The sequence below is a fragment of the Bubalus kerabau genome, chromosome X (genome assembly GCF_029407905.1).
Source record: "Bubalus kerabau isolate K-KA32 ecotype Philippines breed swamp buffalo chromosome X, PCC_UOA_SB_1v2, whole genome shotgun sequence".
In the NCBI taxonomy this organism is placed as follows: Eukaryota; Metazoa; Chordata; class Mammalia; order Artiodactyla; family Bovidae; genus Bubalus; species Bubalus kerabau.
Genome location: NC_073647.1, coordinates 160,908,587 through 160,933,124, shown reverse-complemented (window position 1 = coordinate 160,933,124; position 24,538 = coordinate 160,908,587). Strand labels below are relative to the sequence as shown.

General features: G+C 46.4%; 1 protein-coding gene across 1 annotated transcript in view; it reads left to right on the top strand.

Moving 5' to 3' along the window:
* The window catches only part of STS (steroid sulfatase), an 85,802-nt gene that overhangs the window by 37,375 nt on the left and 23,889 nt on the right, over window positions 1-24,538 (top strand). The window contains exons 6-7 of the mRNA XM_055564717.1: window positions 8,196-8,333; window positions 22,955-23,114. Of these exons, the coding sequence (XP_055420692.1) occupies window positions 8,196-8,333; window positions 22,955-23,114 (298 nt within the window). The remainder of the gene's footprint in view (window positions 1-8,195; window positions 8,334-22,954; window positions 23,115-24,538) is intronic.

Genomic DNA, 24,538 nt, shown 5'->3' with positions numbered 1-24,538 from the left:
CAGCTGAGGATGGAAAACCTTCTCTCTCACTTTGTCCATCACAGTGGCACGTGTTATCACTCTTGCTTGTGGCATGAATCAGTGGAAGGGACAAATTCTCCAGAACGCAGGCTTCTTTCAACCTGCGTTCACACTTGTGGGAGGAAGGGACCGTCATTTTCACACCTCCCAGATTTCTGCTTTAAAATGACCGAACCTTCGTCAGCAAGCCCTCATTTCCCCCGCTCCCCCACCTCCGATACACTCAATCTTGCTGTCTCCGGTTAGATAACAAAGTGCTCTCGAAAATGGCTTGTTTTCTGTATTTGTTTCATTTTCAGGAAGAATGTGGGGAAGCTTTGGAAATAAAACATTTCATTTATACACTATCCTGCAGCCCTCCACCAGTAATTCAGAACTATCATCCGATATAAATTGGTGTCATTATACCTTGAGAACCTCTGAAAGATAATATTTGCGGACCTCTGACTTGCAGCGTGTGGGCCTGAGAGCAAAAATAATACAGCGGTGTTTGTTCCCACAGGAGATTTCACTGCAGAATTTTTTTAGACGAGAAATATGTTAGACCTTTATAGGATCAGTGTCACGAAACATCTAACGGCTAATGGGCTTTTCAAATGAGATTCTGGCGTTTAAGACCCAAATAGGATGAGATACGAGGGTGCCTCTCTCAGGGGGAAAAAGAAGTGAAAGAGAATCAGAAATACGATGCTTTTTCAGGTATCCATGCGTGGGAGCATCAGCTAGATTCTCTGGGATTCTTAATCCCAGCCCAGTGGTATAAGGTCCTTTTGATGAAAATGATCAAGTTATCACTCTAGGCGATGGATCGAAGGAATGGATGGGGCCAAAGGAAGTATCTTATCATGGTCGTTTGAAAATATTGGAATTTGGAGGAATATCTAGGGAGGGGTGTGAAGATGAGGGAAGATGTGAGATATATTTTAGTAAAAGGATTCTGTGTAGTGAGTGAGGCTGCTGGGTTGTCTGGGTTTGAAAACAGCCTTCAGGGAAAACTGTCACGGGGGGATGCAGCTGCCTTGAGGAAAGGCAGCGATCAACCAGGGAGATCTGGGAGCAAATGTCCGCCATCCCCGACCCTCTGCACGCTCTGGTTTTTATCCCTTTTTCAGTGGCTTTTTGTCAACACGAGTTGAATGCAGGATGATGATGAGCGGGAACCGACAGGGCATTTGAAAGGCATCTTTTAAAAATTAGCAGACGATTTAAAGAAATGTTTGCTTATTGTAATATTGTGTCTTTTTACTTTTTTTAAAAAACAAGCCAAGCAGCTTGCAAGATCCCAGTTCCCCGAGTGTTACTCGCTTGGTCATGTCTCACTCTTTGCGACCCCACAGGCTGTAGCCCGCCAGGCTCCCCTGTCCATGGAATTCTCCAGGCAAGAATGCTGGAGTGGGTTGCCATTTCCTTTTCCAGGAAGGGATCAAACCTGGTCCCTCAGCAGTGAAAACCCAAAGTCCTAACCCCTGGACTGCAATTCCAAGTAGACTATTTTTCCTTGTATAGCAGTTTTAAGTTTACAGGAAAACAGAGCAGAAAGTACAGAGAATTTTTCTATATTCATTTCTTCTGCACACAATTTGCTGTATTCTCCCTCTCTTTTTTTTTATGTGGACCATTTCTAAAGTCCTTATTGAATTTGTTATGCTATTGCTTCTGCTTTTTTTTGTTCATTTGTCTGTAGAAACTCAGGTCCCCTACCAGGGATTGAACCCACACACCCTGTCATTGGAAAGCAAAAGTCCAAACATCAGATGAACTTACAACTTGACTCTCACTTTTCACTTTCATGCATTGGAGAAGGGAACGGCAACCCACTCCAGTGTTCTTGCCTGGAGAATCCCAGGGACGGGGGAGCCTGGTGGGCTGCCATCTGTGGGGTGGCACAGAGTCGGACACGACTGAAGCGACTTAGCAGCAGCAGCAACAGCAGCAGCACAGTATGTGTGTTGCTTTTGATGAACCAATATTGATACATTCAGTTCAGTTTAGTCGCTCAGTCCTGTCTGACTCTTTATGACCCCATTAATATCAGTTAAAATGCATAGTTGTCGTTACAGTTCACTATTGAATTTGTGCCTTTTATTTCTGTTGCTGTTCAGTCGCTCAGTCGTGTCCAGCTCTTTTTGACCCCATGGACTGCAGCACGCCAGGCCTCCCTGTCCATCACCAACTCCTGGAGTTTGCTCAAACTCATGTCCATTGAGTCGGTGATGCCATCCAACCATCTCATCCTCTGTCGTCCCCTTCTCCTCCTGCCCTCAACCTTTCCTGGCATCAGGGTCTTTTCCAATGTACCATCTATGGGTTGGGGCAAACGTGTAATCATTACAGTATCATACACCATACTTGCAGCCATGAAGTTAAAAGATGCTTACTCCTTGGAAGGAGAGTTATGACCAACCTAAACAGCATATTAAAAAGCAGAGACATTAGTTTGCCAACAAAGGTCCGTCTAGTCAAGGCTATGGTTTTTCCAGTGGTCGTGTATGGATGTGAGAGTTGGACCATAAAGAAAGCTGAGTGCCAAAGAATTGATGCTTTTGAACTGTGGTGTTGGAGAAGACTCTTGAGAGTCCCTTGGACTGCAAGGAGATCCAACCAGTCCATCCTAAAGGAGATCAGTCCTGGGTATTCATTGGAAGGACTGATGTTGAAGCTGAGACTCCAGTCCTTTGGCCACCTGATGCGAAGAGCTGACTCATTGGAAAAGACCCTGATGCTGGGAAAGTTTGAGGGCTGGAGGAGAAGGGGATGACAGAGGATGAGATGGTTGGATGGTATCACTGACTCAATGGATATGGGTTTGGGTGGACTCTGGGAGTTGGTGATGGACAGGAAGCCCTGGTGTGCTGCAGTTCATGGGATGGCAAAGAGTCAGACACGACTGAGTGACTGAACTCAACTGAATTCAATACTTGCCCTCCCTGTTCATCCCTCCCTGATCCCCAGCCCCTCAGGAGCACTGATATTTTTACTGTCTGCATGGTTTTGCATCTTCCGGCGGGTCACAGAGTTGAATCATGCAGTATGCAGCCTTTTCAGATTGGCTTGTTTCACGTCTGTGTGTGTGTGTGTTGTTTAGCCGCTCAGGTGTTTCTGACTCTTTGTGACCCCACGGACTGTAGCCCACCAGGCTCCTCTGTCCATGGGATTCTCCAGCAAGAATACTGCAGTGGGTTGCCATTTCCTTCTCCAGGAGATCTTTCTGACCCAGGGATGGAACCCAGGTCTCCTGTGATAGTCATATGCATTTAAGTTTCTTCCATGCCTTTTCATGGCTTGATAACTCATTTCCTTGTATCAGTGAATAACATCACATTGAGTGGCTGGACCGCAGTTAGTTTATCCATTCACCTACCAAGGTGCTGAAAGACACCTCGGTTACTTCCAAGGTTTTGGCAACTATAAATAAACAAGTTCTAAATATTTGTGTTGTTTTCATAGACGTTGCCACAGAAGCCACATTTTTCAAAAAGATATTTCTTTATAGCATTCTTTCTTTATACTAAGGTACTTCTATATATGTATATTCAAAAATACTTTTGTTTGAAACAGAGGTGCATGGTTGTATGCCCTTTTGCAAATACCAGTTACAGCACAGGGAAGCGAAACCCTGATCTGAGTCGTTTTATTAATACTTAGAAATTTTTATGTGCACGCAAGGGGCATTCGTGGTTTTTTTGTAAATTTTTTTCACACATTCTCTTTGCAGTTCTTTCCTTTTATTTTTGACTGGGCTGGGTCTTCGTCGCTGCATGGGCTTTTCTCTAGTTGCAGGGAGAGGGGCCTGCTCTCGAGTTGTGGGGTGTGGGCTTCTCATTGCCGGGGCTTCTCTTGTTTTGGAGCATGGGCTGCAGGTTGCATGGGCTGCAAGAGTTGCAGCTCCAGGGCTTTAGGGCGCAGGCTCAGTATTGTAGCACATGGTCTTTGTTGCCCCTCGGCATGCAGGATCTTCCAGGACCAGGGATCAAACCCAAGTTTGATCCCAGACCAGGGATCAAAGGCATTGGCCAGCAGGTTCTTTCCCAATGAGTCACCAGGGAAGGCCCCCAAAGGGGCCCTCTTCCTTCAGAGTGTATGCTGCTGCGGCTAAGTCACTTCAATCGTGTCCTGTGCGACCCCATGGATGGCAGCCCAACAGGCTCCCCTGTCCCTGGGATTCTCCAGGCAAGAACACTGGAGTGGGTTGCCATTTCCTTCTCCAGTGCATGAAAGCATGCTAAGTCGCTTCCGACTCTGTGCGACCCCTATGGACAGCAGCCCACCAGGCTCCTCTGTCCGTGGGATTCTCCAGGCAAGAGTACTGGAGCATGTTGCCATTTCCTTCTCCGTCAGAGTGTACGTGGGGGTTATATCTCTGCCTTGTTGCTCCTTCCTGTGCCAACTCATTAAACTAATTACCGTTCGCAAAGTGATAAGCCTTAAATTAGTGTCAGAGTCCAATTACCCCAATCCTGGGTGCACAGGTGGTTTGTGGAGCTGAATCAAAGCACAGCCCAATAAATGTCTGGCTGGCGATGATTGATCACGGGAGACAACTCGCTGAAACAGTCCTGCTCATCTTATCCCCTGATCCTGAGGACGACGTTCATCTCCACTGCGAGGCTTCCAGGAATGTTTATCGTACAGAGTGAAGCATTGAGAGAGACTGAGCGTCCTCTAGCCTGTGGCGTTGCAATCAGATAGCAAGAATATGTCTGCTGACAGATGAAGCGGATGTTCCTTTTGCATTGGAAATCATGTCTGCCACCTCCGCAGAGGGTGAACTCTGTAGCTTTTTACGTCCTCTTTTTGGACAAAATCAGTCAGGGTGCAGCCCCCGGGGTGGAGGGCCTGACTCCATGGGGTGTGTGATCTGTCTGCTGGATAGGCTTACCCATATTTATTTGGCCAATTACCAATATTAAGTTTATTGTCTTTTTTTATTTTATTTTTTAATCTTTATTTTATTTTTTTAATTTTTAATTTTTTAATTTTCTCTTTTTTTTAAAAATATTTATTTATTTGGCCAATTACCCATATTCAGTTATTGTCTTTTTAAAATATTTATTTATTTGGCTGATTACCAATATTCAGTTATTGCCTTTTTTTATTTTATTTTTTAATCTTTATTTTATTTTTATTTTTTTTTATTTTGTCTTTTTTAAAATATTTATTTATTTGACCAATTACCCATATTTGGTTATTGTCTTTTTTTTATTTAATATTTATTTATTTGGCTGAGTAGGATCTCAGTTGCCACACGCGAGGTCACACGGGATGGCTGATGTTCACCGTGGCATGTGGGGGTCTCCAGTTGTGACCTCTGAACTCTGGGCTGCAGCCGGTGGGCTCCAGTTCCCTCATCAGGGATGGAACCCGGGCCCCCTGCATTGGGAGCGTGGACTGTCGGCCCCTGGGTTGTGGTGGTTTAATCGCTCAGTCGTGTCCAACTGCTTTGAGACCCCATGGAGTGCAGCCTGCCAGGCTCCTCTGTCCATGGGGACTCTCCAAGCCAGAATCCTGCAGTGGGTTGCCATTCCTTTCCTCAAGGGGATCTTCCGGACCCAGGGATCAAACCTGCATCTCCTGCCTTGCAGGCGGATTCTTCACCACTGAGTCACTTAGCCCCTGGACCACCAGGGAAGCCTCTTCAGCTGTTACCTCTGCTGCCAAGGATGCCCTCTGTGCTTGTAGAGTTCACATTGTGATTATCCTACACCGACGAATTGGATCTCACCCCAAAATGTGGGCCCCCCGTCGAGATGAGCGATCCTTGAGCCACACCAAGACGATACAGAAAGGGTTGTAACTCCCACGTGACGAGACTTTCTGGACAGAGCAGGGTAGCTGCTAGGCCTCTGTGAAGATGGCTTTCGGGAGATGCGGAAAGGAGACAAATAAGCCGTCGTGGGGGGTAGAAGCTGGATCCTAGATGTGGGTTCCTGTGTTGTAGGTAGGAGCTGATACAGTTTGAACCCCCCGTGGGCACTGAGGGAAGGAGCCCGTAGGCTTTCTCGTAAGCTTGTTGGGTGCAAATGGAAGAGGCAGAGATGAGGTCTAAATACTCTTTGTGCTTACTGTTTAGTTCGTAAGTCGTGTCCAACTCTTTGTGACCCCATGGACTGCAGTCCGCCAGGCTCCTCTGTGGAATTCTCCCAAGCCATAACACTGGAGTGGGTTGCCATTTCCTTCTCCAGGGGATCTTCCTGACCCAAGGATCGATCCCGCATCTCCTACACCGGCAGGCAGATTGTTTACGGCTGAGCCACTTGAGAAGCATTTAAAGCTCTTAGCAGACCTCAGAAAACCAGCTCAGGCCCTTTAATACCTCACAGTATAACTAACTGCCTGCATTGGCCAAATGAAGTTAGCACCATGGGACTATAAGGGATCTCTGTGGGAATTATAAATTAGATGCCTCTAGTCTGACCATCATTTTCTTCTGATTTGAGAGCAGATGAGTGAGTTGAGTGAAAGTTGCTCAGTTGTGTCCGACTCTGTGACCCCATGGACTATACAGTCCATGAGATTCTCTAGGCCAGAATACCTGAATGGGTAGCCTTTCCCTTCTCCAGGGGATCTTCCCAATGCAGGGATGGAACCCACGTCTCCCACATTGCTGGCGGATTCTTTACCAACTGACTTATGAGGGAAGCCCAGATGAGAGCTTCCTAATCAAAGAGGCTGTATTACAGCCCATTCTTCCATCTTCAGCTCTCTTCTGTTTGTTTGTTTTTTTTTCTAATGAAAAATTTGAGGTATAAAGAGAGAAAAGTGCAGTCAAGCGCCCTAACCCTAACCCTAACCTTAACCCTAACCCTGGTAACAGTTGATGAAGTCAGGTCTGATGTTGGGTCATCTGTGCTCTGTACTCACTTCCCATCTTCCTGGACGAATGTGATGAAGAGAGAAGCTGTCATACCATGCCATCCATGGGTCTGTTCATCTGCTAAGCTGTGCTGGCTTTGAGAGTCTGCATTTTGGAATCAGACTTCACTCTTCTTTGTCTGCCACTTCCTAGGCTTCCCTGGTGGCTCAGACAGTAGAGGATCTGCCTGTAATGCAGGAGACCCTGGTTTGATCCCCAGGTGGGGAAGATCCTGTGGAGAAGGGAAGGGCAACCCACTCCAGTATTCTTGCCTGGAGAATCCCATGGACAGAGGAGCCTGGTGGGCTACAGTCCATGGGATTACAAAGAGTCGAACACCACTTAGCAGCTAAACAACAACAATATGTCAGGGTTAGTCTAGAACATGCAGTTTGGGGAAAAAAAGATGAGGACAAGGTAAAGGAGAGTGTGAGGAAAATAGATTTTTCATGATGGGCAGTTTTAGACATGGGTATCTATGGTAACTATTAGAAAGGTCCTTCATCAAAAAGTATTTATAGAGATGTTTCCTCATATAAGAGGAGCCCTGATGGTTTAGTTTTTTCCCAGACAATGAGGAAAGCTAGTAGACTTCTTTTTCTTTAGCTGGAGAATAACTGCTTTACAATGATGAGTTAGTTTATGCTGTACAACATGTGAGCTGTAGGTATATATATATCCCCTCCCTCTTGAACCTCCTCCCCACCCCCTCATCCAACTCCTCTAGGCAAATGGATTAAGAAGTTGTGCTACATATATACAGTGGAATATTACTCAGCCATAAAAAAGGAACAAGACTGGGTCATTTGTACTGATGTGGATGCACCTAGAGTCTTTCATACAGAGTGAAGTAAGTTCAAAGCAGAAAAACAAAGATCATATATTAACACATATTGATGGCATCTAGTAGACTTTTTTATGACCTCAAGACCCAGGCCAGCTGATGATTGCAACAATCTTCCCTCTGTCTGCTAGCATCTTTCTCCAAAGGGCTCATAGTCTGTGAGCCTGATTCTTCTAAAATGCTTTATCTAATCTCCCTGGAGGATTGCCCCACGATGCCTAGAGGTTCAGATGATGCTTACAGATGATACTTAATTCCATGACTAACCTTTCTCCTTGTCTCTGCCGAGAGCCCAGCCACTGTGGGTCCTTCTGATTATGGAGCATCCCGGATTAGAATCCGCATGAGCGGGAGGGCTCAGGGCTCAGGGTATTAGACTGTCTTCTCCTCAGCATCACCAGTGCACAAGGGCAAATCACCTCTGTTTCTTTTGTAAAGATCGCGCTGTTTTAACCTTGAGTGTTTCCTCCCCTTCAGGGCAGATCTTGGATGTCCTCGATGAGCTGAAACTGGCTAATAACACCCTGGTGTACTTCTCCTCCGACCAAGGAGCTCATGTAGAGGAGGTGACCCTCAAAGGGGAAGTTCAAGGAGGCAGTAACGGTATCTACAAAGGTAAGAAATGTGTTCGGTGGGCAATGCCCGTGGTATCAGCACTGGGCCCCCCGGCTCGGCCCTCGCTCCCTTCTTCCGGACCTTGAAGGACCTTAGTCCTGTTCTTTTTTTTTAATATGCATATTTATTTATGTATTTGGGCTCCCCAGGTGGCTCAGTGGTAAAGAATCCATCTGCCAAACTGGAGGCACAGGAGATGCGGATTAGATTCTTGGGTGGGGAAGATTCCCTGGAGGTGGAAATGGCAACCCACTCCAGTATTCTTGCCTGGAGAATCCCACGGACAGAGGAGCCTGGTGGGCTACAGTCCATGCGGTCGAAAAGAGTCGGACACGACTGAGTGACCAACGCTTTCATTTTTTCACGTGATCTCTTAGATGTGGCATGTGGGGTCTATTGCTCTGACCAGGAATCAAACCTGGGCCCCCTGCTTTGGCAGCACACTTTCTTAGTCCCTGGACCACCAGCAAAGCCCTCCAGGAACTCTTTAGTAAAATGATTCAGCCAGCCCTCCTGTATTTACTCTTGTTTTCAAGTGGCGAGAAGCTGGAAGCTTGTATTCCTATATAAGAAGATAAGGTGCTTTTTCCCTCTTTCCATGAGGTTATGAGCTGTGTTCAGAAAGTTGGTTTTGTTATTTCATAGATGGTAGCCTCTCCTGAGATGCAGTCACAGACTGAATGTCATGTGCTAGCCGCCCCACCCCACCCCACATCCCCACCATCCATTCGCTCCCCCGAAGAGGGTCCTTTAGGTTCCAAAGCGGCTTAGCGGCTGTTGCTGAGATGTGTACATAAATCACAGTAATAGAAGCGGCGAGCAGGTGATACATTATTTACGAAAGTCACATACACAGTGGGATGGAGCCCCAGTTTGGGGACAGAGGACCCCCAGCTGATGACTCTGAGAAACCCGGATGGAGCAGGGAAGGAGGAGGGTGTAGTGGGATTTTGTGATGATAGCTGAATCTTCAGAAACACAGGAGGATGGTGAGGCTGGGTCAGAAAGAGAGGGTCAAAGGTCTGAGAGATGCCTGCGGGCTTGCGGTTTTCATACAATCTGCAAAGCATGCTCACTGCCGCTCCCTGTTTTGTTTTTATCTGGAGGATAATTGCTTTATAGTACTGTGTCGGTTTCTGCCCTGCATCAACGTGAGTCAGCCACAGGTATACAGACGTCCCCTCCCTCTCGAACCTCCCTCCCACCCCATCCCACCCCTCTCGGTTGTCACGGAGCCCTAGGTTGAGCTCCGTAAGTCATATAGCAAGTTCCAATCTATTTTAAACATGGTAGTGTATATGTTTCTATGCTATTCTCGCAAATCATCCCACCCTCTCCTTACCCCGCTGTGTCCACAAGTCTGTTCCCCATTGCTGCTCTGCAAATAGGTTCATCAGTACCATCTTGCTAGATTCCATCAGTTCAGTGAAGTTGCTCAGTCATGTCCGACTCTCTGCCACCCCATGAACCGCAGCATGCCAGGCCTCCCTGTCCATCACCAACTTCCGGAGTCCATCCAAACCCATGTCCATTGAGTCGGTGATGCCATCCAATCGTCTCATCCTCTGTTGTCCCCTTCTCCTCCCACCTTCAATCTTTCCCAGCATCAGGATCTTTTCCAGCTCTTCGCTTCAGGTGGCCAAAGGACTGGAGTTTCAGCTTCAACATCAGTCCTTCCAATGAACACCCAGGACTGATCTCCTTTAGAATGGACTGGTTAGATCTCCTTACAGTCCAGGGGACTCTCAAGAGTCTTCTCCAACACCACAGTTCAAAAGCATCAATTCTTCGGCGCTCAGCTTTCTTTATAGTCCAACTCTTACATCCATACATGACTACTGGAAGAACCATAGCCTTGACTAGACGGACTTTTGTTGACAAAGTAATGTCTCTGCTTTTTAATATGCTATCTAGGTTGGTCATAACTCTCCTTCCAAGGAGTAAGCGTCTTTTAATTTCATGGCTGCAGTCACCATTTGCAGTGATTTTGGAGCCCCAAAAAATAAAGTCTGACACTGTTTCCACTGTTTCCTCATCTGTTTTCCACGAAGTGATGGGACCAGATGCCATGATCTTAGCTTTCTGAATGTTGAGCTTTAAGCCAACTTTTTCACTCTCCTCTTTCACTTTCATCAAGAGGCTTTTGAGTTCCTCTTCACTTTCTGCCATAAGGGTGGTGTCATCTGCATATCTGAGGTTATTGATATTTCTCCCAGCAATCTTGATTCCAGCTTGTGCTGCTTCCAGCCCAGCATTTCTCATGATGTACTCTGCATATAAGTTAAATAAACAGGGTGACAATATACAGCCTTGACATACTCCTTTTCCTGTTTGGAACCAGTCTGTTGTTCCATGTCCAGTTCTAACTGTTGCTTCCTGACCTGCATACAGGTTTCTCAAGAGGCAGGTCGGGTGGTCTGGTATTCCCATCTCTTTCAGAATTTTCCACAGTTTATTGTGATCCACACAGTCAAAGGCTTTGGCATAGTCAATAAAGCAGAAATAGATGTTTTTCTGGAACTGTCTTGCTTTTTCGATGATCCAGCAGATGTTGGCAATTTGATCTCTGGTTCCTCTGCCTTTTCTAAACCAGCTTGAACATCAGGAATTTCACGGTTCACATATTGCTGAAGCCTGGCTTGGAGAATTTTGAGCATTCCTTTACTAGCGTGTGAGATGAGTGCCATTGATTCCCTTTATATACGTTAATATACTTGTCTTTTTCTTTCTGACTTACTTCTCTGCATCCAATAGGCTCTAGGTTCATCCACCTTGTTAGGGCCGACTGAAATGCATTCTTTTTTTATAGTTGAGTAACATTCCACTGTGTATATGTACCACAGTTTCTGTGTCCATTCATCTGTGGGTGGACATCTAGGTTGCTTCCACATCATAGCTATTGTAAAATGTGCTGCAATCAACATTGTAGTTGTTCAGATGCTGAGTCATGTCCAGCTCTTTGCCACCCCATGGACCACGGCACGCCAGGCTTCCCTGTCCTTCACTATCTCCTGGAGCTTGCTCAAACTCATATCCATTGAGCTGGTGATGCCATCCAGCCATCTCATCCTCTGTCGCCCCCTTCTCCTCCTGCCTTCAATCTTTCCCAGCATCAGGCTCTTTTCCAATGAGTCAGCTCTTTGCCTCAGGTGGCCAAAGTCTTGACGCGTCAGCATCAATTCTTCCAATGCATATGCAGGCTTGATTTCCTTTAGGATTGACTGGTTTGATCTCCTTGGAGTCCAAGGGACTTTCAAGACGTTGGGGGTACAGGCGTCTGTTTCAGTTATGGCTTTCTCAGGATCTATGTCCAGTAGGGGCACTGTTGGGTCGTATGGTAGTTCTAGTCCTAATTCTTTAAGGAATCTCCATACTCTTCTCCATAATGCTTGTCATCAATTTACATTTCCACCAACAGTGCAAGAGGGTTCTGTTTCGTCCACATCCTCTCCAGTGTTAAACATATGGATGTGTTAGAAATGCTTTTCTTGACTCCAAGAAAGACCATTGATGTGTGACACTGTGTTAGTACCTCAGTGGCTGCTCTATTGCAAAGCATTATCCCTTTGTCAAGTTTAGCTGAAATCAAGTTCACACTGAAACATTGTTACTATATCATGCTCTCAAAAAAAATAAATAAGTAAGAGATGTGACTTCCTTCTAGCTATGCGGAATGGCCAAAACAACTTCAGAAGGCTAAGAGAGCTTGTTTTTAATGACTTCTCAAGGTCAAGGCAGCTTGTTTTCTAAAGCTGTGAAGTCACACGCATTCCTATGATTTGTGCAAACACAGGGGAATCACGCCATTTAAACTCATCGATCAAAAGAGCATCCTTTTCTGAACAATACTGATTTCACGTCTGAATCAGAACTGCTCAGAAAGATCTGTACTCTTTAAGCTCAGCGATCGCCTGGTATTCCCCAGTCAGATCTGTCTCACTGGTGCGCCTTGATAGAATGGCTGTGATCAAATCACTTTAGCAGAGTTCAACGGCAAATCCCTTTTAATCAGAGGAACACTAGACCCTGCTGTAGTCTGTATTTTAAAAAATTAATATTCTGGGTTTGAAGGGATAGTGTCCCTACTAGATTTTCCTGTCATTCTTTTTTTAAAATTGAAATATAGTTAGATTAGTGGAGGAGGGCATGGCAACCCACTCCAGTATTCTTACCTGGGAAATCCCATGGACACAGGAGCCTGGCGGGCGACAGTCCATAGGGTCGCAAAGAGTCGGCCAGGACAAAGCCACTGATCACTCACATAGTCGGTTTACAATCTTCTCTTAGTTTCAAGTGTACAGCAAAATGATTCAGTTATACACGTGTATATATATATTTTGTTTCAGATTGTTTTCCCTTATAGATTATTACAGAATATTGAGTACAGTTCCCTGACCTATATCGGAGGCCCTTGTTGATTATCTATGTTATATATAGTAGTGTGTGCCTGTTAATCCCAAAGTCCTAATTTCTTCCTCCCCACCTTCCCTCTTTGGTAAACATAAGTTTCTTTTTTTTTCTTAATATGTCTGTGAGTCCATTTCTTTTTCATAGATAAGTTCACTTATGCCCTCTTTTTAATTCCATATGTAAGTAATATCATATTTTGTTTGTTTTTGTCTGGCTTACTTCAGTTAATATGATCATCTCTAGGTTGATCCAAGTTGGTACAAATGGCATCATCTCATTCTTTTTAATGGCTGAGTAATATTCCATTGGATATATGTACCACATTTTGTTTATCCACTCACCTGTTGGTACATGTATCTTTAGTTTTCTCTGGATGTTTGCCCAGGAGTTGGCTTGCTAGATGCTGCTGCTGCTGCTAAGTCGCTTCAGTCATGTCCAACTCTGTGCAACCCCACAGACAGCAGCCCACCAGATTCCCCCGTCCCTGGGATTCTCCAGGCAAGAACACTGGAGTGGGTTGCCATTTCCTTCTCCAATGCATGAGAGTGAAAAGTGAAAGGGAAGTCGTTCAGTTGTGTCTGACGCTCAGCGACCCCATGGACTGCAGCTTTCCAGGCTCCTCCATCCATGGGATTGTCCAGGCAAGAGTACTGGAGTGGGGTGCCATGGCCTTCTCCATGCTGGATGCTAGGATAGATCTATTTTTAGTTTTTTAAGGAACCTCCAAGGCGGGAGGAGAAGGGGTTGACAGATCGTTGGATGGCATCACCGAGTCAATGGGCATGAGTTTGAGCAATCTCCAGGAGTTGGTGATGGACAGGGAGGCCTGGCGTGCTGCAGTCCGTGGGGTTTCAAACAGTCAGACACAACTGAGCGACTGAATTGATCTGAACCGAATGCTGTTTTCCACAGTGCTGCCCCAACTTATATTCCAACCAACAGTGCAGAAGGCTTCCCTTTACTTCCCACCCTCCCCAACACATAATATTTGTAAACTCATTTTCACCTTTTCCTTAAAATACCCTCCCTTAGCTGGGATCAGAATAACCTAAGATTCTTTTAGAGTTGAGTGTTTCCAGTCTCTTCCTCATAGTTGAAAATGCCCCAAAGTCTTGAATTGAGAGCATTATATTCCTGGCTCTGGCTTCAGTTTTGTTCCTCTCCAAAGTCAAGGGCACCCAGCAGGCGGCTCCCCCGTCAACCCCCAGCTCCCTTCTACTCTGCCTAAAGGCAGGTAATAAATGCCAGTGGAGTGGATAAATTAACCCTGTGTGTAGATAATGTCTGCAGAAACATTGGTTGGCAGGGGTGGGGGCTGAAAATCATGTTTTCCTGTATGTGCAAGAAAGGAGGCTTTCCGAATTTTGTGAGTCCTGGATGGAAGGTCCTGCAGTTGCTGGTCCTTGAAGTATGCATTCCATAAGGAGCTGATGGGCTGGAGTCCAGATTGCTTCTGAGTCTGGCTTCTCCTTGCCTCACAGAGTCCCACAGCTTTCAGAGCAATGGATACTTTCATTGGGAAAAAAAAAAATAAGAGCAAGCAGCTCTGGTAGTTTATTGGGAGGTGGTTACATTTAGGTTCATCATTCAGTCCATGGACTGCAGCCCTCCAGGCTCCTCCGTCTACGGGATTCTCCAGGCAAGAATACTGGAGTGGGTTGCTATTTCCTCCTCCAGGGGATCTTCCCCACCCAGGAATCAAACCTGGGTTTCCTGCGTTGCAGGTGGAGTCTTTACTGCCTGAGCCACCAGGGAAGCCGCATTCAGATTTTGGCAAATAGTTTCATCAGCTTCCTGAGAGTGGGCAGTGCTGGCCGGTCCCTCTACTGGCGGGACTTGTGTACTAGGAGTTCACTGGGCTTTTCCTCTTTGAAAGAAGGTCATATGTTATCCCCGCTTAGCAGTTCAATCCTTCGGTTCAATTCCACTGACAAGCGTGCATTTATTGAGTCTACACTGTACGGCAGGCACGGGGCAGCTTCTAAGGCATCATGGCAATGAATACAGGGTCTCTGACCGCTAGGAACTCATATTCTTCTGTCGAGATGGAGCTCAAAGGACATGGTGTCAGATTACAAACTAGACAGGAACCTCTGAGAAGGGAGCAGCGGAGGTTGCTCTCCCAACCTGGGAATTGAGAGAACTTCACAGGAGATGTTGGCCTTTTGCAGGCTGATGTGTGAAAGTGTTGGCTGGCAGGGAGGAGAGGTGGAAAGTTCATTCCAGGCAGAAATGAGATGCTTCTGGGGAGCGAAAAGGCAGCTCAGTGTTGCTGGAGATGAAATTGTGAACAAGAGCTATTGTGTGATGTAACTGAGGAGAGGTATCCTACATCCCCATTAATGCATCCTATAGAATGAATAGATGGGGATGGATGGGTGCGTAGATAGATAAATAGATACATATGGATGCATTGATGGATAGAGATGGATGGATGAATGCATAGATATAGGTGGATGGATGGATAGACAGATATAGATGGATGGATAGACAGATATAGATGGATGTGTAGATATAGATAGAAAGATAATAGATAGATAGATATGGATAGGTAGATATAGATCGATGAATGGGTAGATAGATATAGATGGATGGATAGATATAGATGAATGGGTAGATATAGACAGACAATAGATAAATAGATATGGACTGATAGATACAGATCAATGCATGGATAGATACATATAGATGGATGGATAGATACAGATGGATGAATATAGATAGATAATAGATAGATGTGGATGGATAGGCAGATATAGATCAATGAATGGATAGATAAATATAAATGGATGGATAGATATAGATAGATGAATGGATGGAAAAAAAAACAAAATAAATGTGTGTATGTGTGTATATACACACACACACATGTATATATGTATATATATGTATGTATGCAGTTATTTCCATTTGGGTAGTAGTTAAAATTGGAGGTCAAGAATATCACCCAAATCTGGTATAAGGAAACGCTGAAGGAGTGACAGTACGGATGAACTGAGGAATAATACAAAACATCTCATGCTTTTGGCTGGTCTGATTGGGTGGATAGAGGCTAAAGTCCTTGAGGAATTAGGCCTCCTGGGCAGAGACTCGGTTCCCTGTCTTTAGAGCCGGAATGATAGGACTGTCCTTGTAGGAACATCGTAGAGCATTGTCACGATGATTTGAAAGGCTGTGCGTGCAGAGTGTCTCCTAAGTGCCCTTAGTGAGGGCAGGGTTGACTCTTATGTAACTGCCAGAGCGCAAGACCGCTGTTGGCAGACACATTCTACCCACATCACCTGTATCCCCAGAACCGAGAACTGTGCCTGACATGTTGTAGGAAATGGTTTTTCAGGGACTTCCCTGCTGGTCTAGTGGCTAAGACTCTGAGCTCCCAATGCAGGGGGTTCGGGTTCAATCCCTGGTCAGAGAACTAGATCCCACATGTCAAAACTAAAGAGGTTACATGCTGCAACTAAGATCTGGTGTGGTCAAATAAATAAGTAAATAAATATTTTAAAAGGACTGATTTTTGAGTCAATATGTAAATGAAAAAAAACACTTGAGCTTGGGTTTCAAGGATCAATGAAAGTGAATGTCGCTCAGTCACATCCGACTCTTTGAGACCCCGTGAACTATGTCCACGGAAATCTCCAGGCCAGTATACTGGAGTGGGTAGCCTTTCCCTTCTCCAGGGGATCTTCCCAACCCAGGGATCAAACCCAGGTATCCCACATTGCAGGCAGATTCGCTACCAGCTGAGCCACCAGGGAAGCCCAAGAATACTGGAGTGGGTAGCCTTTCCCTTCTCCAGGGGAATCTTCCCAACCCAGGGGTCGAACCCAGGTCTCCTGCATTGCAGGCAGATGCTTTACTAACTGAGATACCAGGGAAACCAAAGGATCAATGGTTTAACTCAATGAAGAAAGCAATGGAAGAGTGTGATTGTGTTGGAAAAAATCCATTGATAGTGGCAACGGATTGGATATGGGGTTTGAGGAAGAAGAAGACATCGACCATCATCGACCATCAAACCATCATTATGGTTTGTGGCTGGTGTGATTGGGTAGGTAGAGGTTTCCTTGAGGAACTGGGACTCCTGAGCAGAGACCCGTATTGGGTTGTTGTCTGAAGAGGTGTATGGGGTCATCTGGAATAAGAAGATGTGTTGAATATAGAAGGTGAGATGGTAGATGATCCAACAAAGGAGACAACAAAAGAGAGTGACAGGCAAATAAGAGATAACCAGGAGAGAAGACGGTCCAGGGAAGAACGTGGTCTGTAGAAATGGATGCTGAGAAATAGTCCAGTTCTGCTGGAATTCCATCACATCCGCTAGCTTTGTTCATAGCAATACTTTCCCAAGGCCCACTTGGACTGCAAGGAGATCAAACCAGTCAGTCCTAAAGGAAATCAATCTTGAGTACTCATTGGAAGGACAGATGCTGAAGCTGAAGCTGAAGCTCCAAGACTTTGGCCACCTGATGCAAAGAGCCAAGTCATTGGGAAATGCCCTGATGCTGGGAAAGATTGAGGGCAAGAGGAGAAAGGGCATGACAGAGGGTGAGATGGTTGGATGCCATCACTGACTCAATGAACATGAATTTGAGCAAGCCGCAGGAGATAGTAAAGGACAGGGGAGCCTGGCATGCTGAAGTCCATGGGATTGCAGAGATGGACCCAACTTAGAGACTAAACATCAACGTGAGTTCAGTCCTTGGGTCAGGAAGATCCTAAATGGCAGTCCTCTCCAGTATTCTTGCCTGGAGAATCCCATGGGCAGAGGAGCCTTGTGGGCTACAGTGCATGGGGTCGCAAGGAGTCAGGCATAACTGAAGCGACTTAGCACACAGGAGCAGTGAAGATAGTCGGGGTCAATGAGCATGTCAGGTTTCCAAGAAGATCGTGGGAAATAAGATCTAACATGTAGATGGAGGGCTGATCTTTGTAAAGATTGCAAGTATAATGCTTATACTGGATTATGTATAAATGAATCACTTTGTCATATGCCTGAAACGAATACAACATTGCAAATCAACTATACTCCAATTATTAAAAAAAAAAAAGAAAAAAGAGCAGTGCTCTGCAGACTATGGGAGAAGGCAATGGCACCCCACTCCAGTACTCTTGCCTGGAAAATCCCATGGATGGAGGAGCCTGGTGCGCTGCAGTCCATGGGGTCTCTAGGAGTCGGACACAACCGAGTGACTTCACTTTCACTTTTCACTTTCATGCATTGGAGAAGGAAATGGCAACCCACTCCAGTGTTCTTGCCTGGAGAATCCCAGGGACGGGGGAGCCTGGTGGGCTGCCGTCTATGGGGTCACACAGAGTCGGACACGACTGGAGTGACTTAGCAGCAGCAGCTTGCAGACTATGGCAGTTGAGCCAGATGCGATCTGATGGCTGATTTGCTAGATCCGGATTTCCTGAAATAAAGCCATCCTCATTTGCTGGAGTCTGGCCCTGCTGTTTCTGAGCTTCTGAGAACTTGGGCAAAGCACCAACAGTCCATGAAGTAGTGCCTTCCACCCCCACCCCGCCCCCGCCCCCGCCCCCCGCCGTGCTCTTGAGAGCGAACACGTGTCAGCCCTTGGCTCAGATAATTTTGCTGTTTGATGTCTTGCTTCAATCGTCACCTTCAACTTTTCAAACCAGGTCAGTTATTTTAAGGGTGTTCCACAGTTCTTCAGCTCTCCTCTTCCTCAGGGGCGTGAGCAGACAACTGTTCTTTATTTTTGCCCTGTTTGGCGGCGGATAATACTTTGATCGAAGCTGGGCAGTTTTGTGCCCTGTCCTGTCTCTGTCTGCTGGCCTTTTAATCTCTTGAATGAATACATCGGGGAGGAGAATGGAAGCTAGAGTCTCTTGGGTGAGATGACGCTTGGGTTAGTTACATTTGTCCCGGGTTTCCTTCTTGTTCTTTAGTTGCTAAGTTGTGACCTCCGTGGACTGTAGCCCACCAGCTTCCTCTGTCCATGGGATTCTCCAGGCAAGAACACTGGAGTGGGTTGCCATGCCCTCCTCCAGGGGATCTTCCTGACCCACGGATCGAACCCTCCTCCTGGGGATCTTCTGGACCCAGGGGTCAAACCCGCAGCTCTTAAGTTCCTGCACTGGCAGGCGTGTTCCTTACCACTAGCGCCACCTGGGAAACCCCACGTACACACTACCACATATAAAAGCGATACCAATAAGGACCTCCTGTATAGGACAGGAACTCGACTCAATACTCAATAATACCCTAAGTGGGCCAAGAATCTGAAAACCAATAGATACGTGTGTATAAACAAATCACTTTGCTGCAGATCAGAAATGAACCACCCTCCAATAACAGTCTTTTTTTAATACCCAATGCTCTATGCCTGTCCCCTCCTACTGGGAGAAATGGAGACCCTGGAGCTGCAGCTTGGGCATTTAACTTGGGCGAGCACTCTTGAGAGGCACTGACAGGTGCGTTCTTTAGTGCTGAGCCACCAGGGAAGCCTCTGCTTCCTTCTGGTTTCTGATATGCCTAAGAGGAGGAAAAAAATGACAAATGGATAATTTCATACAACTCTATGCCCAGATGAGGCAAAAGAGTGACAAGCACACGCTCCTGCCACTCAGAGGCATTTGACCTGCCGGGTGGCAGGATTCGACAGAGACAGAAATGGAAGGCTGGTTTGGAGACAGCTCTTAACAAGACAGCTCCTAACAAGAGTCTCAGAGTGAATGGTGGAGGAATTTTGCAGGAAGACTGACTCAGTCCTCATCCCTTTGTGATTCCCCATCAGGACTGAGTACCAGCAGGATGTTAAACGTGCGAATTTGACAGTGACTCGATCAGGGTTTTAAATTTAGACTGTGCTCTTTTCTCTGTTCAGGCGTTTTCAGAAAAAATGAATCCAGCCTCCATCACCTCTTTTGTTTCTTGTATCTTCCTTACAACCCTCCCCACGCCTTGCCCTGCGAACCATCTTTCTCCTTCCCTAGCCAACTCAAAGGCTGTTGATTTAGAGCCGGTGCTCCCCCAGGCAAGAGGCATCGTCTGGGCTTGTTCTTGGCTTCCAGTTTTGCACAGCATGTTTTAAAAGGGGCACTGCTCTGGGCGAGGGGAGCAGCATGTCTGTTTTTCCATCCATCCCCGTGTTCTCTGCCAGAGGGACCCAGTAGCCCTGGCCTCTCTGAGCCCAAGGCTTCCACGTTCCCGTCTGCCTTCCCCAGGGTCCGTGAGTGGTATGCCTTGCTAAGCATCATCTGTGGACATTCTGACCCTCTCCCGCCTCCTCCCTGCAGCCCCTCCTGTTAGCCCTTTCATGCTCTGCTTAGTTAGTTTTGAATCACTTCCCAGGTAGCACTAGGGGTAAAGCATCTGCTTCCAATGCAGGACAACCCAGGTTCGACCCCTGGGTGGGGAAGATCACCCTGGAGAAGAAAATGACAACCCACTCCAGTATCCTTGCCTGGAGAATCCCATGGACAGAGGAGGCTGGTGGGCTACAGCCCGTGAGGTCACCAAGAGTGGACTGAGTGGCTAACTCTAACTGTGATAAAAATGCCACTGTTGGTTCTCTCCTGCCTTCCAGGCCGGGGGTCCTAGTCCTGTGGAATACTCACATCTTCCCTGCTTGTAACATACAGCACGGCACAGTTGATCTGTGCGCCCGTGGGCACAGAACCCGTATTTTCATTTCCTGGGTCTGCCTTAACAAGTCGCCGCTGCTTTGGTGCCTCTGAGCAACCCAAGTGGATGATCTTATGGTTCTGCAGGTCCAATGTCCAGAATGGGCCCACGAGGGCTGAAATCAGGGTGATGGTAGAGCTGCGTTCCTTCATGAAGGCTCTCGGGAACGCCTACTTCCTTGCCTCTCCCAGTGGCCAGAGATCAGCTGCATCTCTTGGCTTGGGGCAGCTCTCTGCATCCTCACAGCTCGTGACGTAGCATCCTGAAACCTCGCTCACTGCAGTTCTGACACCAACGCCCCTGCCTCTCTCTTTCCCTTAGAAAGACCCTCATGATTGTATTCGACCCGCTCACAGAGCCCAGAATAAACTCTCCTTTTGTCATATAAGGCGCCGTTTCCCCGGATTCCATTTGGGGACATACGGAGGCTCCACTGGGCTTCCCAGGAGGAGCTAATATTAAAGAATCCATCTGCCAATGCAGGAGACACAAGTTCAATCCCTGGGCCTCCAAGATCCCCAGGAGGAGGAAATGGCAACTCCCTCCAGTATTCTTGCCTGGAGAATTCCATGGGCAGAGGAGCCTGGGGGGCTACAGTCTGTAGGATTGCAAAGAGTTGGACACGACTGAGTGACTAAAGATGCAGCATGCAGGGTCAACATTATCTTGCCTTCCACCCGTGGAAAAAAAAGAAATGGAATTGGAACCCCGTGATTTCAGAGTCATTGTTATCAGTCTTTTTTTTTTCTTTGGTCAGTCTTGGTTGCTGCAAGATTTCAGCGTCCCTGGTTACAGTCATCACTCATATCCACCATGCAATGCTCGCCATGTGCCATGCATGTAGCGACCATGCCATATATACTGGGTTGGCTGAAAAGTTTGCCGGAGACCTGGGTTCGATCCCTGGGCTGTGAAGATCCCCTGGAGAAGGAAATGGCTACCCACTCCAGAGCTCTTGCCTGGCAAATTCCATGGATGGAGGAGCCTGGTAGGCTACAGTCCCTGGGATCGCAAAGAGTGGGACACCACTGAGCAACTGCACTGGAAGTTTGAGTTTTCCATGACATCATATGGAGAACTTGAACAAACTTTTCGGCCAACCCTATATATATGTATGTATGTATGTGTATATATATATATATATATATATGCATGTATATACAAAACATATGTTATCATGTATTATATATTATTATATATATTATATATAGTATGTTATATTTTTTATATATTATATATACTAGCCTAAGAATGCTTCCCTGGTGGCTCAGAGGGTAAAGCGTCTGCCTGCAATGCAGGAGCCTAAGAATTGGTGCTTTTGAACTGTGGTATTGGAGAAGACTCTTGAGAGTCCCTTGGACTGCAAGGAGATCCAACCAGTCCATCCTAAAGGAGATCAGTCGTGAATATTCATTGGAAGGACTGATGCTAAAGCTGAAACTCCAATCCTTTGGCCACCTGATGGGAAGAGCTGACTCACTGGAAAAGACCCTGATGCTGGGAAAGATTGAAGGCAGGAGGAGAAGGGGATGACAGAGGATGAGATGGTTGGATGGCATCACCGATTCTATGGTGATGAGTTTGAGTAAACTCCAGGAGTTGGTGATGGACAGGGAGTCACAAAGAATCGGACATGACTGAGTGACTGAACTGAACTGAATGTTAAAATTGTATATGACTTTATATATAATATATTGCACAATAATTAAAAGTGTATATATTATAATTATATAAGTATATATGTTATAATATATATTAATATATATTAACATATAATTTATATATTATAATTATAGATAAGTTTATATACTTTATAATTTATATATACATTATATGTAATGTTACATATTATAATTATATATGACTATACATATAAAACTATATTATAATTATATAACTATATATTTTATAATTTATAAATATATATTAAACAGAATTTATATATTATAATTATAGATAACTTTATATGTTTCCAGTATACAATTATATATTATATATATTGCATATTTTTATTATCATATATAACTTTATATATTGTATATATTTTTCTTCACAACAGACATGATGTATTTCTTAATGATTTCCTGTATTTTTGGGTGTGCTGGGTCTTCATGGGTACCCGGGCTTTTCTCTGGCTGTGCAGACTGCGGGCTGCTCTCTCGTGGCCGTGCTCAGACTTTTCGTTGCAGTGCCTTCTCCTGTCACGGAGCACGGGCTGCAGGACACTCGGACGTCAGTAGCTGCAGCTCCTGGCCTCCGTCATTCCGGCCCCTGAGCTTTAACCACAGGCTCAATACTTGTGGCTCACAGCCGTAGTTGCCCTGAGGCATGTGGGATCTTCCCAGACGAGCAATGGAACCCGTGTCTCCCACTTTGGGGGGCAGGTTCTTTCCCACTCGAGCCCGCAGGGAAGCCACAGATACTAGGAGATTCTCGTCCCATCCCTGTCGTCAAAGCACTTAGTTCTTCCAGACTGGCCGCCCCAGGTCGAGTGTTGACGAGGGTACTGCTGGCCAGTTTTGGAAAGACAGATCTCCTTGACGCCTCTCCTTCTGCGTTCCAGGGGGAAAAGCCAACAACTGGGAAGGAGGCATCCGGGTTCCCGGCATCGTCCGGTGGCCGGGAGTGATCCAGGCCGGCCTGGAGATTGATGAGCCCACCAGCAACATGGACATCTTTCCCACGGTGGCCAAACTTGCGGGGTCTCCTCTGCCGCAAGACAGGTACCGTGACTCCCAGCTCCCTGGGATGCTCTCACTCACGTTGTGCAGGCAGGGGAGCTCTGGTTCACCTGCTCTGTGGCAGGCTGCCTGCAACTGGACCGGTCATCCACGCCCAGTTACGGAACATAACTGATGGGTTACGGGGATTCCCTGATGGCTCAGCTGGTAAAGAATCTGCCTGCAATGCAGGAGACCCCGGTTCGATTCCTGGGTCGGGAAGATCCCCTGGAGAAGGGGATAGGCTACCCACTTCAGTCTTCTTGGACTTCCCTGGTGGCTCTGGTGGGCAAGCAGGGCTCTGTCCATCCACTTATCCCAGGGCAAAACAAAGTCCGAGGCCTGACGGGGATGGATGCTCCGTTTCTTTGTTTTGTGTTGTGTTCTTTCGTTCAAAATTTATTTCCCTATCGTGTTGGATCTGCATTTTTTTAATCGGAGAATAATTGCTTCACGATGTTGTGTTGGTTTCTGCTGTACCACAGTGTGAATCGGCTATAAGGATACATATACCCGCTCCCTCTTGAGCTTCCCTCCCACCCCCCGTCCCTCCCCTCTAGGTCATCACAGAGCCCCGGGCTGAGCTCCCGGTGCTATAGAGCAGCTTCCCACTCGCTGTCTATTTTACACATGGTCGTGTATATATGTTAGCACTGCTCTCTCGATTCATCCCATCATCTCCTCCCCCTTCTGTGTCCAAAATCTATTTTCTACATCTTCATCTGTATCCCTTCCCTGCAAATGGGTTCATCTCTAACATTTTTCTGGATTCCGTATATGCATCAATATCTAATATTCGTATCAGCTGACTTAATTTCTTCTGGTCTCTGGGTCCATCCACGTCTCTAGGAAAGATCCAATTTTGTTCTTTTTTGTGGCTGAGTAATATTCCATCGCATACATGTCCCACTTCTTCTTTATCCATTCACCTGTAGATGGACAGCTGGGTTGCTTCCATGTCCTGGCTGTTGTAAATAATGCTGCAGTGAACACTGGACTACATGTGTCTTTTACAATTGTGATGGGCTTCCCTGGTGGCTCAGCTGGTAAAGAATCTGCCTGCAATGCAGGAGACCTGGGTTCAATCCCTGAGTTAGGAAGATTGCCCTGGAGAAGGGAACGGCTACCCACTCCGGTATTCTGGCCTGGAGAATTCCATGAAATGTATGGAACATACCAAGGAATGGGATTGCAGTCTTTAGCTGAGCCTCCCTCTTCTGGCATTCAATGGATTTTCTCTGCCTCTGTCTCTCTGTGTCTCATTGGCTTGCAGCAGGGCAGCTGAACAGAGTAACCCTGCTCCTCGCATCACACACACCTCCTCCCAACCCCACCCAGCAGCTCTTTGCTGCAGGAGCACCGAGAAAGACAGCTGGCTGCTCCATCAGGCCTGTTTCCCCAGCATGTCTTCATCCAGCAGGTTCTAA